The following is a 20,765-nucleotide window of genomic DNA, read 5'->3' as shown; positions in this document are numbered from 1 at the left end:
AGGTGGTATGGTCATGTCATGAGAAGAGATGAACAGTATATTGGGAGGAGAGTGATGGAAATAGGTACAGGGAACGAGAAGGCGAGAAAGACCAAAGCGAAGGTGGATAGACTGTATCAAGGATGACCTTCGATCAAAGTGATTAACCGGTGATGAAGTGTGGGACAGAGGTAAATGGAGAACGCTGACCAGAAACATCGACCCCACAAAAAGTGGGAAAAGATGAAGACAAAGAAGAAGAGGAAGATGATTTTCAGATAACCTAATCTCCCTACACTGTGGATAATACCAATTCTATTACACAAATAACTTACAAATTAATAATTCCACTTCAATAACTTGAAAAAATACCACAAATATAACTACTCATTTACTTTACTTCCGACAAGAATAATGATTTCGATCATCAAACTCAAAATAAAAAAAAAGAAAATCCAATTGATGTTTTACCTGGCCTATGTTACCCCAAATCTTTGCTTGTATCGATGGATACATTTCCACCTCCTCTATTGTAAGCGTTATCAGTTTATCAAGAATCATGGCAACTTTTGCACGCTTCTTGTCATCCGGATGGCTGCAAAATCTGCGAAAATCACACAAATGTAAATATCTAGCACGATATACGAGGTAATTAATTTCAATATTTCATGGTTATAATCACACTTAACCCTTTTACCCCCGGGGTATTTGGAAATTTCCAACCCTTAACCCCCAAGGGGTTATTTTTTTCCCAGCACATTTTGCAGTATATTTTTTTTTAGATTGCTCTAACAGCCTTAATTTTTGTCATAGAGAGGTCAGGTTGGTCTCATTCTCTTGGAAAATGCCTGAATTTTCTCAAAAAATTATAAAAAAAATATGAAAAACAAATTTTTATAGCATTTTTTTGCAAGGACGTACCGGTATGTCCATGGGGGTAAAGGGATGGCTTTTGTGAAACGTACCAGTACGTCCTTTGGGGGTAAAAGGGTTAATACCATTTATGAAATACAGTATCTAAATCAAAATATAACCAAAATGTATATCAATCTATACTTTATAATTCACAGCTGAAACTTTACATTGTTAAAGTTTTATTGACTTAATTATAAAGCCCATTTATTTTGAGAGTGACAGGTTTTAAACGGTTTTAAAAATTCCCACTCAATTTATACATGATTTACCTTACCTGTAACTCATTACAAACTATTAATATGTACAGTACTTAGTGACGGGTTAATAAACTAAAATGTACAGAGCAAGAAATGATGATAAAAATTTTTACAATTCAATATATTAAAGCAGAAAAGCCAAGAAGCTACCAAGACGAATTACAATTGCACATTAAATGAGTTTGTAAAACCATTAAAATATTTTATATTCTTTACAACTGGAAGTTAACCCTTTTACCCCCACCATAAAGTTAAATTTCGAGCACATTTTGCTATATATTTTTTTTTAAATTGCTCTAAAAAGCTTAATTTTTGTTCTAGAGAGGTCACGTTGGTCTCATTCTTTTGGAAAATGCCTGAAGTTTCTCATAAAATTATCAAAAATATGTAAAAATATCTAATTGACAGTGTTTTGCAAGAACGTACCAGTACGTCCTTTGGGGGTGAAAGGGTTAAAGTGTTTCTACTCCCATAAGCAAACGGAAAAAAGAGGATGCCTCTCTCTCTCTCTCTAAATCGGAAACAAACACTTCTCGTGAGACCCAACATTGACATGGCACGCCCAACAAAACCGATATTTGTACAGTACCTTAACCCAGAGAAACATTCAACACACTTTATTCCCAATATTCATACCTGGTCAGATTAGGAAGCCAAGGTGTCATATATTCCAAGCACAAATGTTTAAGTTCTATGCTGGAGGCACGGAAGCCCTGTATGCATTCCTCCAGAAATTCTAAGGTTAGATGGGGCTCATTAACTGCCAATTTCTCACTCACACTCTTAATGAAGATGGTGTTGTTAGATGGAATACAAAGCCCTGCAAAGTATGTCATCTTAAGGCTATGATCAACAGAAAAAAAAACAAAATTACATTATGCACAGATTCTCCACATTATTAACTGATTACAATTATGCCTCAAGCTCATAAAATCACAAGCATTAGAGATCACCAATCCCAGAGAGACTGGCTATACAATTTACAACAAAAAGTTCTTCTTCATTCCAGGACTTACCGGATGTTTCCAAAAGCTGTCCCTCAATTTTGAGATCAAAAGTTGCAGTTAGAGCACACAGAAGGTTATATGCCGCTGTTCTCAAGTTAGGATCGAGAGACCCTAGATTCAACAGTGCCATGTTTAGTAACGTTCCCGGGACATCCTTGGGTCTGATTTTCTGATGTACGGTTACTGAATCCTAAATGGTAAAATACAATGCTATTTCAGAAAGATATAAAGTAATTATAAAATGAATATCTGCTACACACTCTTCAATAAAGAATGGGATGAAGCCCTGAAGAAATTCATGGAAGTTTCAATCTCTTATTTGTTTGACGAAGAGACAGAACTACAGGGCATATGGATTCCTTCATTAAGCATTTCCATAATAATAAAATCAAATTCTAACCAAAAAAACACATTCTTCCTACCAATAAAGTTTCCTATAAAATTTGCACATATCCCAATAAACTAAAGATATAGCCTGAAATTTTCAAGGTTGCTGAAGTCAACTTAAAAGTAAATCTAAGAGTATGAAGATAACTAAGATAACTAATTAATAAAGATTATCTTATACTAGTCCGTATTACATGATCAAAGACATGTACCTAATGCTTGTAATAAATTTTCAAATTTCTTAATTATCAGTTATTCTCTGTAACGATGAGTACAAGACTTCAGTTTGTTTTGTATTCATTATAAAGAATTATCAAAAGATGAGTGCTTGACAAGACATGTATTTTCTAGACCACTGAGGCAGACACCGATTTGAAATTCAATGGCACAACTGCCGTAGGAATGACGTAATGAAGACATCACTAATTTAATAGAAAATGGAGTTGATTATAAGTTAAGCTAAACCAAAGTAATCTACAACAATGCTATATATGTTTACCTCATACAGTTTAGCTGCTGTCACACAATAATCAATAAAGTTCCACCTTCAATAAAAAGCTATGTTCAAAAAGGGATTCCAGATATGATGCTCATATTCCTAAATTATTCTATTATACATACACCACCCAAAATATAAAAATACTGTACATTCAATAACATAATCCCGTGTTTATTATTGAAAGTAATTCAGACGGATATTGACAGAGCCACTTCCTTCCAACTCGTGAAACTTTATCTTAGACCAGCAGCATAATTCTACTATAGAGCATCTCCCATGAATTTCATTATTTTGTAACATACGAACGGAAAGTCTTAACCCTTAACCCCCAGGGGGTTATTTTTTTCCCAGCACATTTTGCAGTATATTTTTTAAATTGCTCTAACAGCCTTAATTTTTGTCATAGAGAGGTCAGGTTGGTCTCATTCTCTTGGAAAATGCCTGAATTTTTTTCAAAAAATTATCAAAAATATGGAAAAAAAAAAATTTTATAGCATTTTTTTGCGGGGACGTACCGGTACGTCCATGGAGGTAAAGGGATGAGTTTTGTGAAACGTACCAGTACGTCCTTTGGGGGTAAAAGCCTTAATAATCTACGTCTACTTACCGGCTGAGACAGCTCCCATCTTGCCCTGATATGAATTATGGCTTGAACAATACTATCACAGTCGTTATGGATAAAAGACAGAGGTCCCGATTCATTGGCTATAGTTAACGTGAATTGGTTATCGTCAACCAAACACACCTGAAAGCAGGAATTACCAGATATTAAAAGACTCCTATACACTTAGAGAATATCTTATCTATTTTTCTTGTCTGATCAAATCACATGCTATTATGATACGTGTTTTCCTATTGACAATTCTCACTCTAGTATCAATTGCAACTAACGACACGCTCGACCACATACTTACACTCGGGACTGAGGGTCCACTTACCTCCTCAATTTCCGAGGCATAGTACACATCATTGAGTAGTACAGAATGAGATAGCACCTTTGTCTTCTCAGCTGATGTTACCTGAATAGCTGAGGGACCAACCTGTAAAAAAAAAAAGAACAATGTATTACTGTACTGTATTAGAAAAACAAGAATAATCCTACATACATACATACATATACCAAGGCACTTCCCCCAATTTTGGGGGGTAGCCGACATCAAACAAATGAAACAAAAAAGGGGACGTCTCCTCTCTATGTTCTTCCCAGCCTGACAAGGGACTCAACCGAGGGGACGTCTCCTCTCTATGTTCTTCCCAGCCTGACAAGGGACTCAACCGAGGGGACGTCTCCTCTCTATGTTCTTCCCAGCCTGACAAGGGACTCAACCGAGGGGACGTCTCCTCTCTATGTTCTTCCCAGCCTGACAAGGGACTCAACCGAGGGGACGTCTCCTCTCTATGTTCTTCCCAGCCTGACAAGGGACTCAACCGAGGGGACGTCTCCTCTCTATGTTCTTCCCAGCCTGACAAGGGACTCAACCGAGGGGACGTCTCCTCTCTATGTTCTTCCCAGCCTGACAAGGGACTCAACCGAGTTCGGCTGGTACTGCTAGGGTGGCACAGCCCACCCTCCCATATTATCCACCACAGATGAAGCTTCATAATGCTGAATCCCCTACTGCTGCTAATAAGTTTGCTAATTTATGTGCTCTTTTAATATGTTCAAACAAGCCTGGAAAGCATTGCAAAAACTACCCTCTTTACACTAGTTCAACATACGTCGGCTTTGAATTTACATCGGTTTACATTTGTAAAGGACATTTCTGGTACGCCATATGCCCTCTTACTTGGAATGTTTTGACGTGCGATGGACGTCATCGAAGGGAGTGGGTTAAGTTAGTGATGCAAAATTTTCTAAAGACAACTTGTTCTGACAACCCCATTACTTAAAAATAGCCTTTTTAGAGATCATGAAATCACTAATATTTGTCTCACTTGGAAGAAAAGAATTCAAGAAGTCCAAGTAGTTACACATCTCATTATTTGTATTGTCTCAACAATGAGATTAAAAACTAGTAATTGTTCTGGGTAATGAAATAATCTTTTTCCAACATTTTCCTAATATTAGTCGCATCTGTAACTAAGATGGAAGTGGCTGATTCAGACTTATGATGCCCATGAAATCATGGAAGATGATCTTATGCATCTGAACTCATCTCTTAAAGCCCTAAAATATACTGTGCTCACGAAACAGAGAGCCCGATTTGTTGAAGTAACTATGAGAATTTTAAACCAAATATGGGATTAAATGCAATGCAAAAACATTTGGTGATTACTCTACTGTATTTCAAAACAAATACAATTCATAATGCCACATTCATAAAACTGTATTTATTGGTGCATTTGATTTTTCACTTTTTGTCAGTTCCATTTAGCATCTTCCTATTCAGCTCTTCAATCCAAAAAAACTGATACATTGCTCATATTTTCCCCACTAATCCATGCAGAAGGTTTAAAGGTTTAAAGGTCGCTCATGAATGGCAGAGGCAAGGGACAGTGACATTGCCCTAGCAATCAGGACAATGCCCTAGAGACTGACCATATATTATATGATCAGCACCCAAGCCTCCTCTCCACCCAAGCTAGGAACAGGGAGGGCCAGGCAGTGGCTGCTGATGACTCAGCAGATAGACCTATAGGCTCCCCTAAACCCTCCAACCTTACCTCACAAGGATGGTAAGGTTGCAGACAACTAATGGCACTTACGAGTCTGAGCGGGACTCGAACCCCCGACTGGCAAACACCAGGCAGAGACGTTACTAATCAGTCCCTCAGACGAGTTCTAAGAGTCTCGGTTTTATAAAACAAATTCCCAATAAAATAATCATGCAATCTTCTTTTGAAAAGTTACCCCGTACATAAATATTGAGACCAACTCACTTTGATGGCAACCTTAGTGTCTTTGTGAGAGAGTTTTAAGGCATTATTGAACACTTTCAAATCTTCGTCGAGGGAAGTAGTGGCACCGGGTAACTTCTGCTGATCCGGTTCTATGTAATCGTTTAGGCGAGCTGGCGCGTCGAGAAATATGAGCTTTTTGTGACCCTGGAAATGATATGAATCGGCATTAATTACTTAGATCAGAATTGGCAAGCTTTTACAATCACAACTTTTCATGAAAATAAGATCATCTCCTGTTAAAAACCTTCATATATACAGAATAGTATAGGGATAATTCAATTTTATCTATATTAGTATATTAGTTATTTTTTTTGTTGACATGCTGTACGTCACAAACATTATAAGTCACCACACAAGATGAATGATAAATATTTATTTCTAAGAAAGGGATTTTGACGAAGGAAAAATCTATTTCTGGGCGAGGGACCTGTGTCGCCCAGTGAAATGCTCCTCTAGCACCATTTCAAAGGTATAAATACTGCTAAATATACCAGAGAAAAAAGTTGCATGGAATGCCAGGAATATACCCAGCTCGCTCACCCCTATAGGGTGTTGGTATAAAAACTGGGGCGAGTGTAACCACTACCAGAGGTCCCTTTCCAATTAGACTTCTCCCTCCTCAACATCCCCCGTTACTACGAGGTGTCGTTCTCTACAGCTACTGCCCCCCCCCCCCCCACCACTCAAACCCATTGCTCATTGTTTTCATTGAATATTTAGTAGGATATATGGAGGACTCAGTACTGTGTGGCTTAATTGCAAGACACACGAACCGATAATTAATTCTAAAAAAGGATTTTGACAGATACATCATAATTATGTAAATATCTACCACAATGGCATTTAATACCTAATTCTACCTTTGGGAATGTATATCCACTATTAATTCATTATAATGAAGGCTTCTAGCTGGGCAAGGATACCAATCGAGCTATCTTAATAGCTAGACTGGTAAAGTCATCCCTGCAGGCATTTTTTCAGCTCAGGGCATAGGTTCGAATCCTTGCCCAGCCAGAAGCATTTATCATAAATGAATTTCTAGTTTAAAGGTCACTCATGAATGGCAGAGGCAAGGGACAGTGACACTGCCATAGCAAGCAGGACAATGCCCTAGAGACTGACCATATATTATATGATCAGCGCCCAAGCCTCCACTCCACCCAAGCTAGGACCAGGGAGGGCCAGGCAGTGGCTCCTGATGACTCAGCAGATAGACCTCTAGGCTCCCCCGAACCCCCCAACCTTAGCTCACAAGGATGGTAAGGTTGCAGACAGTAATGGCCCTAACGAGTCTGAGCGGGACTCGAACCCCCGACTGGCAAACACCAGGCAGAGACGTTACCAATCAGGCCACAGCAACCTTTGGGATATACAGTCCCAAAGATAGAATTTGGTATCGTAGTTGATATTTATATTAATTAACCCTTTTACCCCCAGGCTCTTTGGAAATTTCCAACCCTTAACCCCCAAGGGGTTATTTTTTTCCCAGCACATTTTGCAGTTTATATTTTTTAAATTGCTCCAAAAGCCTTAATTTTTGTCATAGAATGGTCAGGTTGGTCTCATTCTCTTGGAAAATGCCTGAATTTTATCAAAAAATTATCAAAAATATGAAAAAAAAACAAAATTTATAGCATTTTTTTGCAAGAACGTACCGGTACGGCCATGGGGGTAAAGGGATGAGTTTTGTGAAACGTACCAGTACGTCCTTTAGGGGTAAAAGGGTTAAAATCACGAGTGCTAGAGATACACACATCATAATTATTTCTATGATGACAAAACCAGCTTCATTAATTAAAAAATTCCAACCAGCAATGAAAAACGGACATCAAAACTCACCTTGAGGGGTGCCAAGATCCTGTCATGGTATTTAGTGTACTCTCTCACCCATGAATTGGCGTTATAAATATAAGCGGCATGAATGTTTTCATAAGCAACCTCAGGCAATACTACAAACCACTTTTGCAAGAATTCGGTTCTGTTGGAAAAATAAAAGTTATATAAGTTCAATTTATTGAAAACTGTTTAATCAAAGGTTTCAAAAGTTTGTAAGAAAATCTTTGAAATATACAAATCTATTCTCTTGAAAATTTTATAACAAAATCTTTTCAAAGTTTGTCAGAAAATTTTTAAAATATAAAAATTCAATTTATTGAAAGCTATATATTCAAAGCTTTCCATAGTTTGTCAGAAAATTTTAAAGATACTGTATCGTACAAATTTTATTTATCGAAAAATTTATGATCCCGGCTTTCCAAAGTTTGTCCGAAAATTTTAAAAATATACAAATTCAATATATTGAAAACTTTATAATCATAGCTTTCCAAAATTTGTCCGAAAATTTTAGAAATATCATAAAATTCAATTTATTGAAAACTATTTAATCACAGCTTTCCAAAGTTTGTCAAAAAATTTTCACTATCTAAAAATTCCAAATGATTGCAAAACTGCCACCACTGAATGTTTTTCAAAGAAGCTAAATTATCAAATGAAAAAAACCTAAATTATCAACTGAGCCTATAGTACTTACCTAAACCTGTTGTCAGCACAAGTGTGGGTGAAGTCAACGACCAGCTCGAAAGGTTTCCGGCAAATTGGCTTCAAGGTAAGAATCACGTGATAGATAAGCAAGTCTCCGTTTGTCTCGCCAATCCTTGGAGAAAGAAAATGAAAACTTAATTTGGCCTAAATACTTATATGAATAGTAAATTGGTTTTATAGGCAGCCAACACATGACCAAGTATTATTATTATCATCATCATTATCACTAGCTAAGCTACAGCCCTAGTTGGAAAAGCAGGATGCTATAAGCCCAATGGCTCCAACAGGCAAAAAATAGCCAAGAGACGAAAGGAGATAAGAAATCAGTAACAACGTTAAAATAGATCTGTCATATATAAGCTATGAAGAAAAACTTATGCCAGCCTATTCAACATCAAAACATTCGTCGTAACTTTGAACTTCTGAAACTGCTTTTCATTAGTGAAATATAATACACAAATCTTCCAGGGAAGTCTAACTTTAAAGAAACCAAATCAACTCACTTGTATCTTCTAGCAATGTAATAAAAAACAGGATTCCCAGCTTTGGAAGTGCCAGCTTGATAGAAGATATTAAGCGTTTTAATCGACTTGAATTCGTCCTTCTCGTGCATATTATGCTTCGACATGATCTCTTCAAATTTGGTGCTGGTCATGTCCATGCTGCTCCATCTGAAATAAAAATAATAATCATTTAAAAGATTATTCAATTAAGTGGTGTTACCAACAATACAAAAGCCATATTTAAAATATCAAAAAGCAAATTAAAATTGTTATTCATAGCAAATACCATGAGCAGTGAGGCATCATTTATACAAGTTGATTAACAAGGTTAAATCATATCTTCATGTGGCATTGATTCGTCCTTCTGGAGGTGAATACTTAAGTCATAATCAGCCTTGCTACTTATAACTATAATAATGAGAGTACTGTTCTAATCACAAAAATTACTATTTTCCAAAGTGTTCACCATTCAAGCAATATTATTTTGCCAAAGATATTAAGCGTTATGAAGCTTTATCTGTGGTGGATAACAGGGGAGGGTGGGCTGTGGCACCCCTAGCAGTACCAGCCAAACTCGGTTGAGTCCCTTGTCAGGCTGGGAGGAACGTGGAGAGGAGAGGTCCCCTTTTCTGTTTCATTTGTTTGATGTCGGCTAACCCCCAAAATTGGGGGAAGTGCCTTGGTATATGTATGTATGAATGTATTAAACTCTCATAAATAATTTTTCTTAAGTGTGGCACTTTGGTGTGTTATCTAAAACCCATTAAGACCCATTTAAAATATTTTCTTTTGAAGGAAAAATGACATGAAATAAAAAGATTGGTATTAACCGAACATGGTTTTAGCAAGGGGATAATTTATCTTGATAACGGCAGTAATAGAGTCGACAAAATTAATTTGTATTTATCCATGAATATAATAACGATGAATGGCACATGAACATTAATAAATGATAAATTAAGGATTTGATTTACGGAACTAGTATGCCAAATATGAAAAGTCTCTTCAACTTGCAATTCAAAACTTGTGGGTAAGGTTAAAGGTGCGAACTAACTACCATTGGATCTATCACTCAACTTAATGGACGAACAGACAATCCCCGTACAGATGTTATGACAGACCAAGCTTAATACACTAGCTAATAACAGCTGGTACTGTATCTGTATCAGTACAAAAACACAATACAAAAACCACTTACTGAGAATCAATAGGTTTGTGCTCTGGTGGTCCCAAATAGGCTAGAAGAGTGGCCATTTTGTCGAATGGTCGTCTGCCTACTGCTTTGTGGTCCCGGCTGCTTGACAAGTACTCCCCTGCAAACATGAATAAACAAATACATTTAAGAGAAAAAGACATAAATAAACAGATGCATATAAGAGAAAAGGACGACATGAATAAACAGATGCACATAAGAGAAAAGGACGACATGAATAAACAGATGCATATAAGAGAAAAGGAAGACATGAATAAACAGATGCATATATGACATAAAGTCATAAATAAATAGATGCATATGAAAAAAAGAAGACATAAATAAATAGATGCATATAAGAGAAAAAGAAGACATGAATAAACAGATGAGAAAAAGACGACGCAAATAAACAGATGCATTTACAAGAAAAGGAAGATAAGAGAGTCAACTTCTGCACTAAGGATTATTATTTAAACAGCCACACTCTCAATGCAAGCAATTACAGATTTATTCTCATTTTCATAATTAGTGCACTGTACTGTACAAGTTTGTTACAGAACAGAAGGAAATAATTGATAAATGTATTTTTGCAAATCAACAACACTGAATGAATTCAAGCAATCCTGTTGACTTGACAAACTGATTCATCTATTTGCTCATCTCTAATTCACTTTCATCTCATTTTGATGATTATACAGAACGTTATCATCTAGTGAGTGAAAATAAAACCAAATTGTTTTACTTTTGTGACTTCAATCATCTCTCTCCTTTATGTTTTATGATAATAATTAGTATCAATTAAGAAGTGACTGCACCTGTAATATATTTTCAAAGCTTACAATAAATGGTTTGTAATGTACAGTATTTAGAAAAAGTAATTTTAGCCAAACCAAACAGTGTTATACAAAGGTGAGGTTTCAAGGGAAATATTTTTAACAAAGCTTTTAGCCAAACCAGACAAAGTGTGGTACAATGGTAAGGTTTCTGGTAAAAAAAACTTTGATAAAGCTTATCTTTAAATACTGGTCTGGAGGTTATCAAATAAAGATTTCGATAAGGAAAAAGTTTCATTCAGAAATACGATCTAACTTAAATCAAACTATCGAATACCTGCAGTTTTTAATACGTATGTCTATGACTCTCTAAAACACTATCAACCATTGTCTACATACCTATCTTTTCCTGGTGATTCCACAAAAGTCTATGGAGAGCATGGACATTAGCATCGCTGATGAAAGAGATACTGTGACTCGCCTGCTCCACACTTTCACAGTCGCTGGCAATCTGGATAAAGAACCGCCTTGCCCCTTCGAAATGTTGCCGAAGGAAGTCGTTAAAAGGAAGCATGTGTTGCTCTTTGCTGAATTCAACATGATTCGCAATATTCTGCAATATTTTCGACATGAGCATCAACCCTCGTTTTACTTGCTGACTAGGCTGCCGGTCCAAAATTCCTGTTTCGCAAGGGGACACTGAAAAGAAACGTAGATTGCGCATTACAATTCTCCAATGGATAAAATAATGCTTTCATGATCAGGTATGTGCATAGATCGTTGGATCACCAGGCCTGCTGCTCGCATAGAAAACGAGAATTCTTCCTATCTGTGTCTGTCATCGCCCATATTTTATCATATCTACAAGTATGTTGCTTAATGTACGAGTGGTTTTCACTCCGCCGTGGCTCACTACGCTTGCAATTGAACATTTTATTACTCCTCTGATCTGGCAAGCAGTACATGTTGCACTACACGCGTTAGCTGAACGGGCGAGTATTTTGGCAGACAAATTATCAGTGACCAAACCACCTACACACTACCCCTTCATTAAAACAATCAATACTAAATACTGTATTATCTCAATTGTTAGTAGATATAATTGAGACATATTTGCAAGGCATATTTCTTTCAAGTAAACCTCATCCTACCCTGAATTATATATCTATGGCATTATTATTATTACTATTATTATTACTTTCATTATTATTACTAAGCCACAATCCTAGTTGGAAAAGAAGGATGCTATATAAGCCTAGGGGCTTCAACAGGGAAAAATAGCCTAATGGAGAAAGGAACTAAGGAAATAAACTACAAGAGAAGTAATGAACAATTAAAATAAAATATCTTAAGAACAGTAATAACATAAATATAGATCTTTCATATACATTACAAACTATAAAAACTTCAAAAAACAAGAGGAAGAGAAATAAGATAGAATAGATGCCCAAGTGTACTCTCAAGCAAGAGAACTCTACCCCAAGACAGTGGAAGATCATGGTATAGAGGCTATGACACTACCCAAACTAATTAATAAACAGCTTGAGTATTCCACAAGGCAACAGCTTACTCACCAATAGCAGGGTTAATGAAGCGTAAAAAAATAACAGTTCCGACTGCACCGATATTGTTCTGAGGGAACTGAGGGAACCTCTTGCTCAAAACTTGGTACAGGCAATGACACATACTTCTCAACTGAGGGGGAAATCTGCAGGAGGAAACAAAATATATTAATTTTAAAATAAAAAAATAATACGTTATTTCCCCTTAAACCAAATAAGATCTCATAATAGGAGTGATAGGAGGATAGATGTGAGAGAGGCAAGAGAGCGTGCTAGAAATAGGAATGAATGGCGAGCGATTGTGACGCAGTTCCAGTAGGCCCTGCTGCTTCCTCCGGGGCCTTAGATGACCGCGGAGGTAGCAGCAGTAGGGGAGTCAGCATTATGAAGCTTCATCTGTGGTGGAAATGTGGGAGGTTGGGCTGTGGCACCCTAGCAGTACCAGCTGAACTCGGTTGGGTCCCTGATTAGGCTGAAGGAACATAGAGAGTAGAGGTCCCCTTTTTGTTTTGTTTCATTGTTGGTGTCGGCTACCCCCCAAAATTGGGGGAAGTGCCTTGGTATATAGATAGATAGAATAACACATAACCCTGTACTTGAAGTTGATGTATAGATACTGTAACAATGGATTCCTGAATCTTACTATAGTCAATTCTTTTTAGTGAAGCAGATTTGCACCGACTTGCAGTGGTGCCCTTTTAGCTCGGAAAAGTTTCCTAACAGCTGAATGGTTGGAAAAGATAATTCTAACCAATCAGAAAGCAGGAAACTTTTCCAAGCTAAAAGGGCACCTCTGCTGGTCGTTGCAAATGCGCCACATTAAAAAAAATTGAGTATACAGTAGTTCATCAGTCAAATTGAAATAGGGTAAGCTAATCCCCTACGTTGAACGGATGAGAACAGGACTAAATTAACAACTGCTTGTACAACGGGACCCTTTGGAAGCTCGAATAACAGTGTGTTAAAACCAAACTCTGCTCTAAATAAGTTAGATCACATACTCCAAATCAATGAAAATACATCACCATAAGATATCCTTCATTACCTTATGAACAAAATAATACTCTAAGAATGTAAGATGGTAAAGTAAAAATTAAGTCATCATGATGGGTAAACAAAAGTCTTTTAAAGCAATACCAACTTTATGCAAATGTTTTGGGATACCCAATTCAAGTTATACCAAAGACAAGGGATGAATAGCAGCCATATGAAAAGATATTTAATAAGATTTAAATCTAATAGCCCTGAACGTATGTCAATGAAAAAGTATATGTTTCTGGATTTGATAAGTAACACCAAAATAATCAAGAGCAAGATAAGAGCAATTAGATAATTTGTGGGAAGAAGACAGACAGATCAAAGAAAAACCTTTAAGGCATCAAATAATTCAACTGTCGGTTAGAGGGGAACTGCATAAACATTGATACTGACTACAGAAGGTCCCAACTTACAAACGTTTGGAGATAAAAACAAATCCAACTGATAATATCAAAGGTAAGATAAAGAAATATTGTAATAAAACAATATTATATCATTTAATACAATAAGGAAAAAGACATTTATAATAACCTGATATCTACTGCATATGAAACCAGACTATTTGTTGACTTTTGTAGCTGGAAATCATACATACATACATACATACATACATACATATACCTAGGCACTTCCCCTAATTTTGTGGGGTAGCCGACATCAAACAAATGAAATAGAAAAGGGGATACTCCTCTCTATGTTCCTCTCAGCCTGACAAGGGACTCATCGAGTTTGGCTGGTACTGTTAGGGGTGCCACAGTCCACCCTCCACCGCTATCCAACACAGATGAAGCTTCATAATGCTGAATCCCCTACTGCTGCTACCTCCGCGGTCATCCAAGGCACCAGAGGAAGCAGCAGGGCCTACTGGAACTGCGTCACAATCGCTTGCCATTCATTCCTATTTCTAGCACGCTCTCTAGCCTCTCTCACATCTATCCTCCTATCACCCAGAGCTTCCTTCACTCCATCCATCCACCCAAACCTTGGCCTTCCTCTTGTACTTCTCCCATCAACTCTTGCATTCATCAACTTCTTTAGCAGACAGCCATTTTCCATTCTCTCAACATGGCCAAACCACCTCAACACATTCATATACACTCTAGCTTCTAACTCATTTCTTACTCCCATTCTCACCCTCACTACTTCATTCCTAACCCTATCTACTCGAGATACACCAGCCATACTCCTTAGATATTTCATCTCAAACACATAGGCATTGGATTCATGTTAGGCCTACCCAAGGACTAAATTCAGCAAAATCTGACTTACGGATTATTGAAATCTATAACATTTGTATTTTAAGGACCTCCTGCGTTTATAAAACCAACTTACTTTTCGGAGGAGGAAATAATAGCACCAAAAACTCTTTGTGTTAAAGCTATCAAGTTTCTTCTGTTGGCATCGACGTCTTCCGTCGGGTCCAGCCTCGCAGGATCGACTTCGTACGAGTGAGAGCAGTCGTCCGTCAGCGGCCGTATCAGAGGTTCGAGAAGGTTGTGCAGGTATGATGCCCCGTATATCTGCAGGGGAGATATTAGGGAAACTTCAGTGCTTTGTTTTATGAAATAATCTGATGGAGGAAATAGGAAGACATTAAAATGTTTGGGGTAATAGATTGATAAAGAAATATTAGAGATGTTAATGCTCTATTTTATTATAAACTCTGATAGACAATTAAGAGAACTTGAATGTTCAAAAGAAATTTTGGAGATATTGATGCTATTTTTTATTATAAACTTTGATAGACAAATTAGGATGATAGACAAATTAGGATGATCTGCTTTAAGTTCATAGGATGTTCAAGTCTACAGGAGGTTTAGGGTAATAATTGGAACCTTCAACATAAATTAAAATTTAGTAAATACTAAAACCGACATATCTTATTGCAATGAACTGAAAAACCAAAAAATTTCTAATACTTCTACATTCCTACCATCTAAATAGGTCCAGTGCAAAGCCATTATATCAAATTTCCAAGTACGAATTTCCTACCGATATATAATGGCTGCCGAAAATTACGTTCCATACTTACCTTGAAGCAGAAGGACATTATTTTGCTCCCCAAAGAATTCCCACGAAAGAGGGTCTGCATGCAATCGGACACCTCGACCTCTTTGTAGAACATATTCCACAAAAGTGGAGACAGAAGATGTTTAGCATCAAACAACGTAACAAATACCCGAGCTAGTTCATCCTGAAACAAAAAGAAAAATTAATTAATTTTTGGCTTATTAACGTATTTTACAAAACAGTAAACAAATGAATTTGAATAAATAGTTTTAATTGAATTGTGCTTGCAAATAGTAAATCCACCTTTCAAAAAATTAGCACAACAATATGATGGACTTTTCAATCAAATGCAATTTATCAACATTGCTTTCAAATCATTATTTGAGTTCTGCAAAATGTACATACATACATACATATACCAAGGCACTTCCCCCAATTTTGGGGGGTAGCCGACATCAACAAAGAAACAAAAACAAAAAGGGGACCTCTACTCTCTACGTTCCTCCAGCCTAACAAGGGACTCAACCGAGTTCAGCTGGTACTGCTAGGGTGTCACAGCCCACCCTCCCACATTATCCACCACAGATGAAGCTTCATAATGCTGAATCCCCTACTGCTGCTACCTCCGCAGTCATCTAAGGCATCGGAGGCAGCAGCATAGTTCCTTTTATATGCATTTTATATTCATCTATTCAATGTAGGGAACCTTAATTAGACCATTGGGTAATATTTCTATACTCTCATAAGATTGCCCCCATGACATGTTTCTTGGATGAGAACTAGAAACTACAGCAAAGCAATATATAAAGTTATTATTACTATTATTATCATTTCTATTATTACTTGCTAAGCTACAACCCTAGTTGGAAAAGGAACATGCTATAAGCCCAAGGGCCCCAACAAGGAAAACTGCCCAGTGAGTAAAATATAACCTCCTTCCAACTTTGTTGGTGGAGGTAATTGCAAATTTTAGTTTTCTTTCACACATTTATCATTATTCATTCATAACGCATAACATTAAAGATCCTAATAAGTAAAAGAAACATTCAAATATAGAATGCAAAACCAATAATGACCAAACCAAAGGAAAGAGAGTGAGTTAATTCTCCCCCAATTTGAGGTCCTTACCATCTGAGGAGTCACTACTACCGATGCCAAGGCCATAGCAATAGGAAGCTCGCCCTTATCACCGATCATGGTCACGAGCTGCACCAACTGTTCGTACCTATCTGCAAGAACCGTTTCTGCCAGGGTATCAAATTCAGTCCCTTGTTGGAGAATTTTTGTAAGCACCTGGGAATAAAGAAAACATGCATTTGACAGATCTTACTTTTGTATGTTTTCATTTAATGTATCAATATGTCTTCACTCTTTACTACATGATGTTGGAAGAAGAAGAAGAGTTTCACTGTTTATTGTTGAAAGAAAAAGAAGAGATTCACTGTTTAATGTTGGAAGAACAAGAAGAGATCCACTGTTTATTGTTGGAAGAAGAGATTCACTGTTTATTATTGGAAGAAAAGATTCACTATTTATTGTTTGAAGAAGAGATTCACTGTTTATTGTTGGAAGAACAAGAAGAGATTCGCTGTTTATTGTTAGAAGAAAAAGAAGTCACTGTTTATTATTGGAAGAAGAGATTTACTGTTTATTGTTGGAAGAATAAGAAGAGATTCACTATTTATTTTTGGAAGTATTGTTGGAAGACTAAGAAGAGATTCACTGTTTAATGTTGGAAAAAGAAAAGATTCACTCCTTAGTGTTGTGGAAGAAGAAAAAGAGATTCACTGTTTAATGTTGGAAAAAGAAAAGATTCACTCCTTAGTGTTGTGGAAGAAGAAAAAGAGATTCACTGTTTAATGTTGGAAAAAGAAAAGATTCACTCCTTAGTGTTGTGGAAGAAGAAAAAGAGATTCACTGTTTAATGTTGTAAAAAGAAAAGATTCACTCCTTAGTGTTGTGGAAGAAGAAAAAGAGGTTCACTGTTTATTGTTGAAAGAAGAGACTCACAGTTTACTACAAGTAGCATCTAAACTATGTAACCCTTGCCTGCTTTCCCTCACCTGTTCACGACATATAAATCACAATCTACTTTTTAAAAATAAATTAGAAAATTAATATCAACTGCAAAGAAAATAATTATCAGTAATAAACTACATACCTCAATGAAAGCAGCTCTGGTCTGTAAATCTTTGTGGTAACCCAACCCAATGGAATGCATGAGCCCTGAATCAATATTGGCAGAGAGTAAATTAGACATCGCTTGAATGGTGGCATTCCGTAGAGTCGACAGCTTCCCGGGCTGAACTCGCTGACGAGTCACATCCTTTTCAGACTGGAAATTATAAAAGAATGTTTAGTTTTTTAAACTAATGGAACTTTACAAACAATTACAAATATTCAAATTGAGTTTAAAGTGATGAAATTGAGACATTTCACCTTGTTAAAAATCAATTTCTTTAGCAGTCAACTTTTCGTAAACATTGTACATAGTATATGTACCACGGTAGCAATACCTGGTGCATGATCGACACCATAGCTACCCATATGCTTTTGATATTCACAGTAAGTTCAACACATTCATATTAAAAAATTAATTAAATTAATGCCATTACAATACTTTTTATCATCTTGACAGTATACAATTAAAAAATATAAAAAGTATAATACTTGGTCATTAAGAAAATAAGGTTATCATCATTAACATTTTTATGTTATGTTTCCCTTTTCGGGGATAGACATGAATTATTCTCACCCGCTCATTGTTCAACTTGAGACCTTTACTCTAGAATCAAAATTGGGTCTAAATCTTCAACCAAGCTTTCTCTTTGACTTCTTGGCTCTTACTACATGTTCCTCTGTGTCTAGAAGCATTTTCCAGAACTCAATCCTCTACTTGGGTGTGAGACTGGACTCTTCCCGATTGACCACGATCCCCAGATAATGGTTAAAGGAAAGAAACCCGTATCGACCCTGAAACAACTGCCTTCAAGAGGACGGGATCAGCCACTTGTCCAGGTACCTTAGTAGAAGTATGTTGTTGGTGTATGCTTAAGAATAACTGTGAACAATCAGGTGAAAACTTGAGGAGCAGCAGCCTGTCAAAAGCAACAAGACTGAATTGATGTTACTCCTCCAAAAACAAAGCACAGGTAATTCCTATAGGACCAGTGGGTCGGAATCTGAGAGAACACGTCTTTCAGACCCACAAAAAGTATGAAGTTGTTCCTATTGATGGCAGCTTGTACAGTTCTTGCTGTCCCCATTTTGAAAAGAGTCAGCTGAACAAACTCCTTCAAGGGAGAGTGGTTGATGATCAGTCTCCATTCTTTAGTCAACTTTTCCACAAAAAATAGGCAATTTTTGAAAGGCTGGAGAACCATCTCATATGACCTCCAGGGCATTCTTCCCCCAATATCATCTTCACCTCCACCTGAAGGGAGAGTACCATTTCGGAACTCGCGTGGCAAGATCTGAATGTCATCGGTGTCTGAGTGAGGGGAGGACAAAAGTCTATGAACAGCAAGCGGTATATGTCCTGGAAGATTTCTTCCATCCAGTCCTTGGCTCTGTCGACGGGCAAAGTGGCACACCTTGCCCATCGACATGAGAGGCATCCCCCGCTTGGTTCAGCAGCAGAGGGCGAGTTCGAAGATACAGCGCTGGGGAGAAGACAAATAGTCTCCCTTGAACTCTTTCCTCCTCCTACCACACTAAAACTCCTGCAAAGGAAGCCATGACCTGCAGACGTCACGGGAACGAATGCGAGGTCATGCCACTGCACAAAGGGCACAAGAGATGGGACACTCATCCCGCTGGTTCATAAACATCCTGCAATTGTGGCTAGGCTTCCCAGGGCACACCAGCATGTCTGCATATATGGAATTTCCATCTTCAAACAGTGCAATTTTTAGAAGATAGAAAGCAAAAATTTACAAAGCCAAGTTTGGTTAAGCACAGAGAGTACATCCATGCTATTGCGTAGCTGCTCAGTATATATATCTTGTGGACGAGGCTTAACCTCCACCTGCCAGTATCTACCTACACCTCGTTATAAATTTCAACAGGCAAGTTTCACCTTCTTTGAAATAGCCCCCTATTAAAGGAAAAGAGTTTGTACTCGTGAAGGAACAAATTAATGTTCTTTACAAAGAAAATGCCGACTTTTACCTTGTATTGCTTTTCTGCCGTTATACCAGCACTGACTTCCTGGGCTTCCATGCAGTCATTGAGTAGGTTCATGAACAGAGTAAAATACTTGAGAAATAACTGCGATTTTGCCTCCATCAGATCTCCCCGATCGCTCTCCTCTGGCTGGAGGGGAAGACCGCGGAGCAGTGCTGCGACGGCCTCCATGCACGCCTGATCTAACTCTCGACAGTAACTGGTGATGTCAAACTGCATGTACATGCTGTGGAAAGAAGTACTCTTTTAGATTGTATTCTAATCTCTCCTAAAAACCAACGAAAGATTCAGTTTTGTTCTCAGCAATCAAATATCTACGAAACTTAAGATGTATCAGCAGGTTATACGTTTTAAATATTTTACCAAAGACATTTATTTTTTCATTACATTCCATGTTAAAAGATTGACCAGTAAATATTTACAAAAGATATTTTGTGAAAAAGCAAAACAACTTCCTAAAACAATGTACTTCAATGGTTTGGAGGTATAAGTTAAATTATGAAAAATGTTGTATTATACAATGACATGTTGAAATTGAATGTTCCGAGAATAAAGTATTGTAGGAGTGTCTTAAGAGAAGAAAAGAAACTAGTGGATAGCTTCAATTCTAAGGATAGTAAATTATCTTAAACCATAACTAAAAAGTACAAAGAATCAGAAAAATTATCCTCATTTAAATAGAAGAATGATGCACAATGTTATTACTCTAGAGCAATACAACAAGACACCCTAGCTACTTCTAGATTCTTACAAGAATAGGAGAAAGAATTCCCTACAGAAAGTATATAGAATACAGATCATCTTGCACTTCATATTACACCTGCATTATCATCATTATCATTATTACTACTAGCTAAGCTACAACCCTAGTTGGAAAAGCACAATGCTTTAAGTCCAAGGGCTCCAACATGGAAAATAGCCCAGCGAGGAAAGGAAATAAACTATATGAGAAGTAATGAACAATTAAAATAAGATATTTTAAGAACAGTAACATTAAAAAATATCTTTCATGAATA

General features: G+C 37.0%; 1 protein-coding gene across 1 annotated transcript in view; it reads right to left on the bottom strand.

Moving 5' to 3' along the window:
• Nf1 (neurofibromin 1) overlaps positions 1 to 20,765 on the bottom strand; it is a 106,072-nt gene that overhangs the window by 48,911 nt on the left and 36,396 nt on the right. The window contains exons 21-37 of the mRNA XM_068347309.1: positions 19,735 to 19,975; positions 17,726 to 17,899; positions 16,693 to 16,857; positions 15,587 to 15,748; positions 14,887 to 15,074; positions 12,529 to 12,662; positions 11,354 to 11,653; positions 10,188 to 10,302; positions 8,990 to 9,157; positions 8,476 to 8,598; positions 7,785 to 7,923; positions 5,925 to 6,089; positions 3,983 to 4,084; positions 3,652 to 3,789; positions 2,168 to 2,348; positions 1,788 to 1,971; positions 451 to 583 (exon numbers count right to left, since the gene is read on the bottom strand). Coding sequence (XP_068203410.1) covers positions 451 to 583; positions 1,788 to 1,971; positions 2,168 to 2,348; positions 3,652 to 3,789; positions 3,983 to 4,084; positions 5,925 to 6,089; positions 7,785 to 7,923; positions 8,476 to 8,598; positions 8,990 to 9,157; positions 10,188 to 10,302; positions 11,354 to 11,653; positions 12,529 to 12,662; positions 14,887 to 15,074; positions 15,587 to 15,748; positions 16,693 to 16,857; positions 17,726 to 17,899; positions 19,735 to 19,975 — 2,812 coding nt within the window. The remainder of the gene's footprint in view (positions 1 to 450; positions 584 to 1,787; positions 1,972 to 2,167; positions 2,349 to 3,651; positions 3,790 to 3,982; positions 4,085 to 5,924; positions 6,090 to 7,784; positions 7,924 to 8,475; positions 8,599 to 8,989; positions 9,158 to 10,187; positions 10,303 to 11,353; positions 11,654 to 12,528; positions 12,663 to 14,886; positions 15,075 to 15,586; positions 15,749 to 16,692; positions 16,858 to 17,725; positions 17,900 to 19,734; positions 19,976 to 20,765) is intronic.

The sequence above is a fragment of the Palaemon carinicauda genome, chromosome 23 (assembly GCF_036898095.1).
Source record: "Palaemon carinicauda isolate YSFRI2023 chromosome 23, ASM3689809v2, whole genome shotgun sequence".
Lineage (NCBI taxonomy): Eukaryota > Metazoa > Arthropoda > Malacostraca > Decapoda > Palaemonidae > Palaemon > Palaemon carinicauda.
This window is presented reverse-complemented; position numbering and strand designations above follow the sequence as displayed.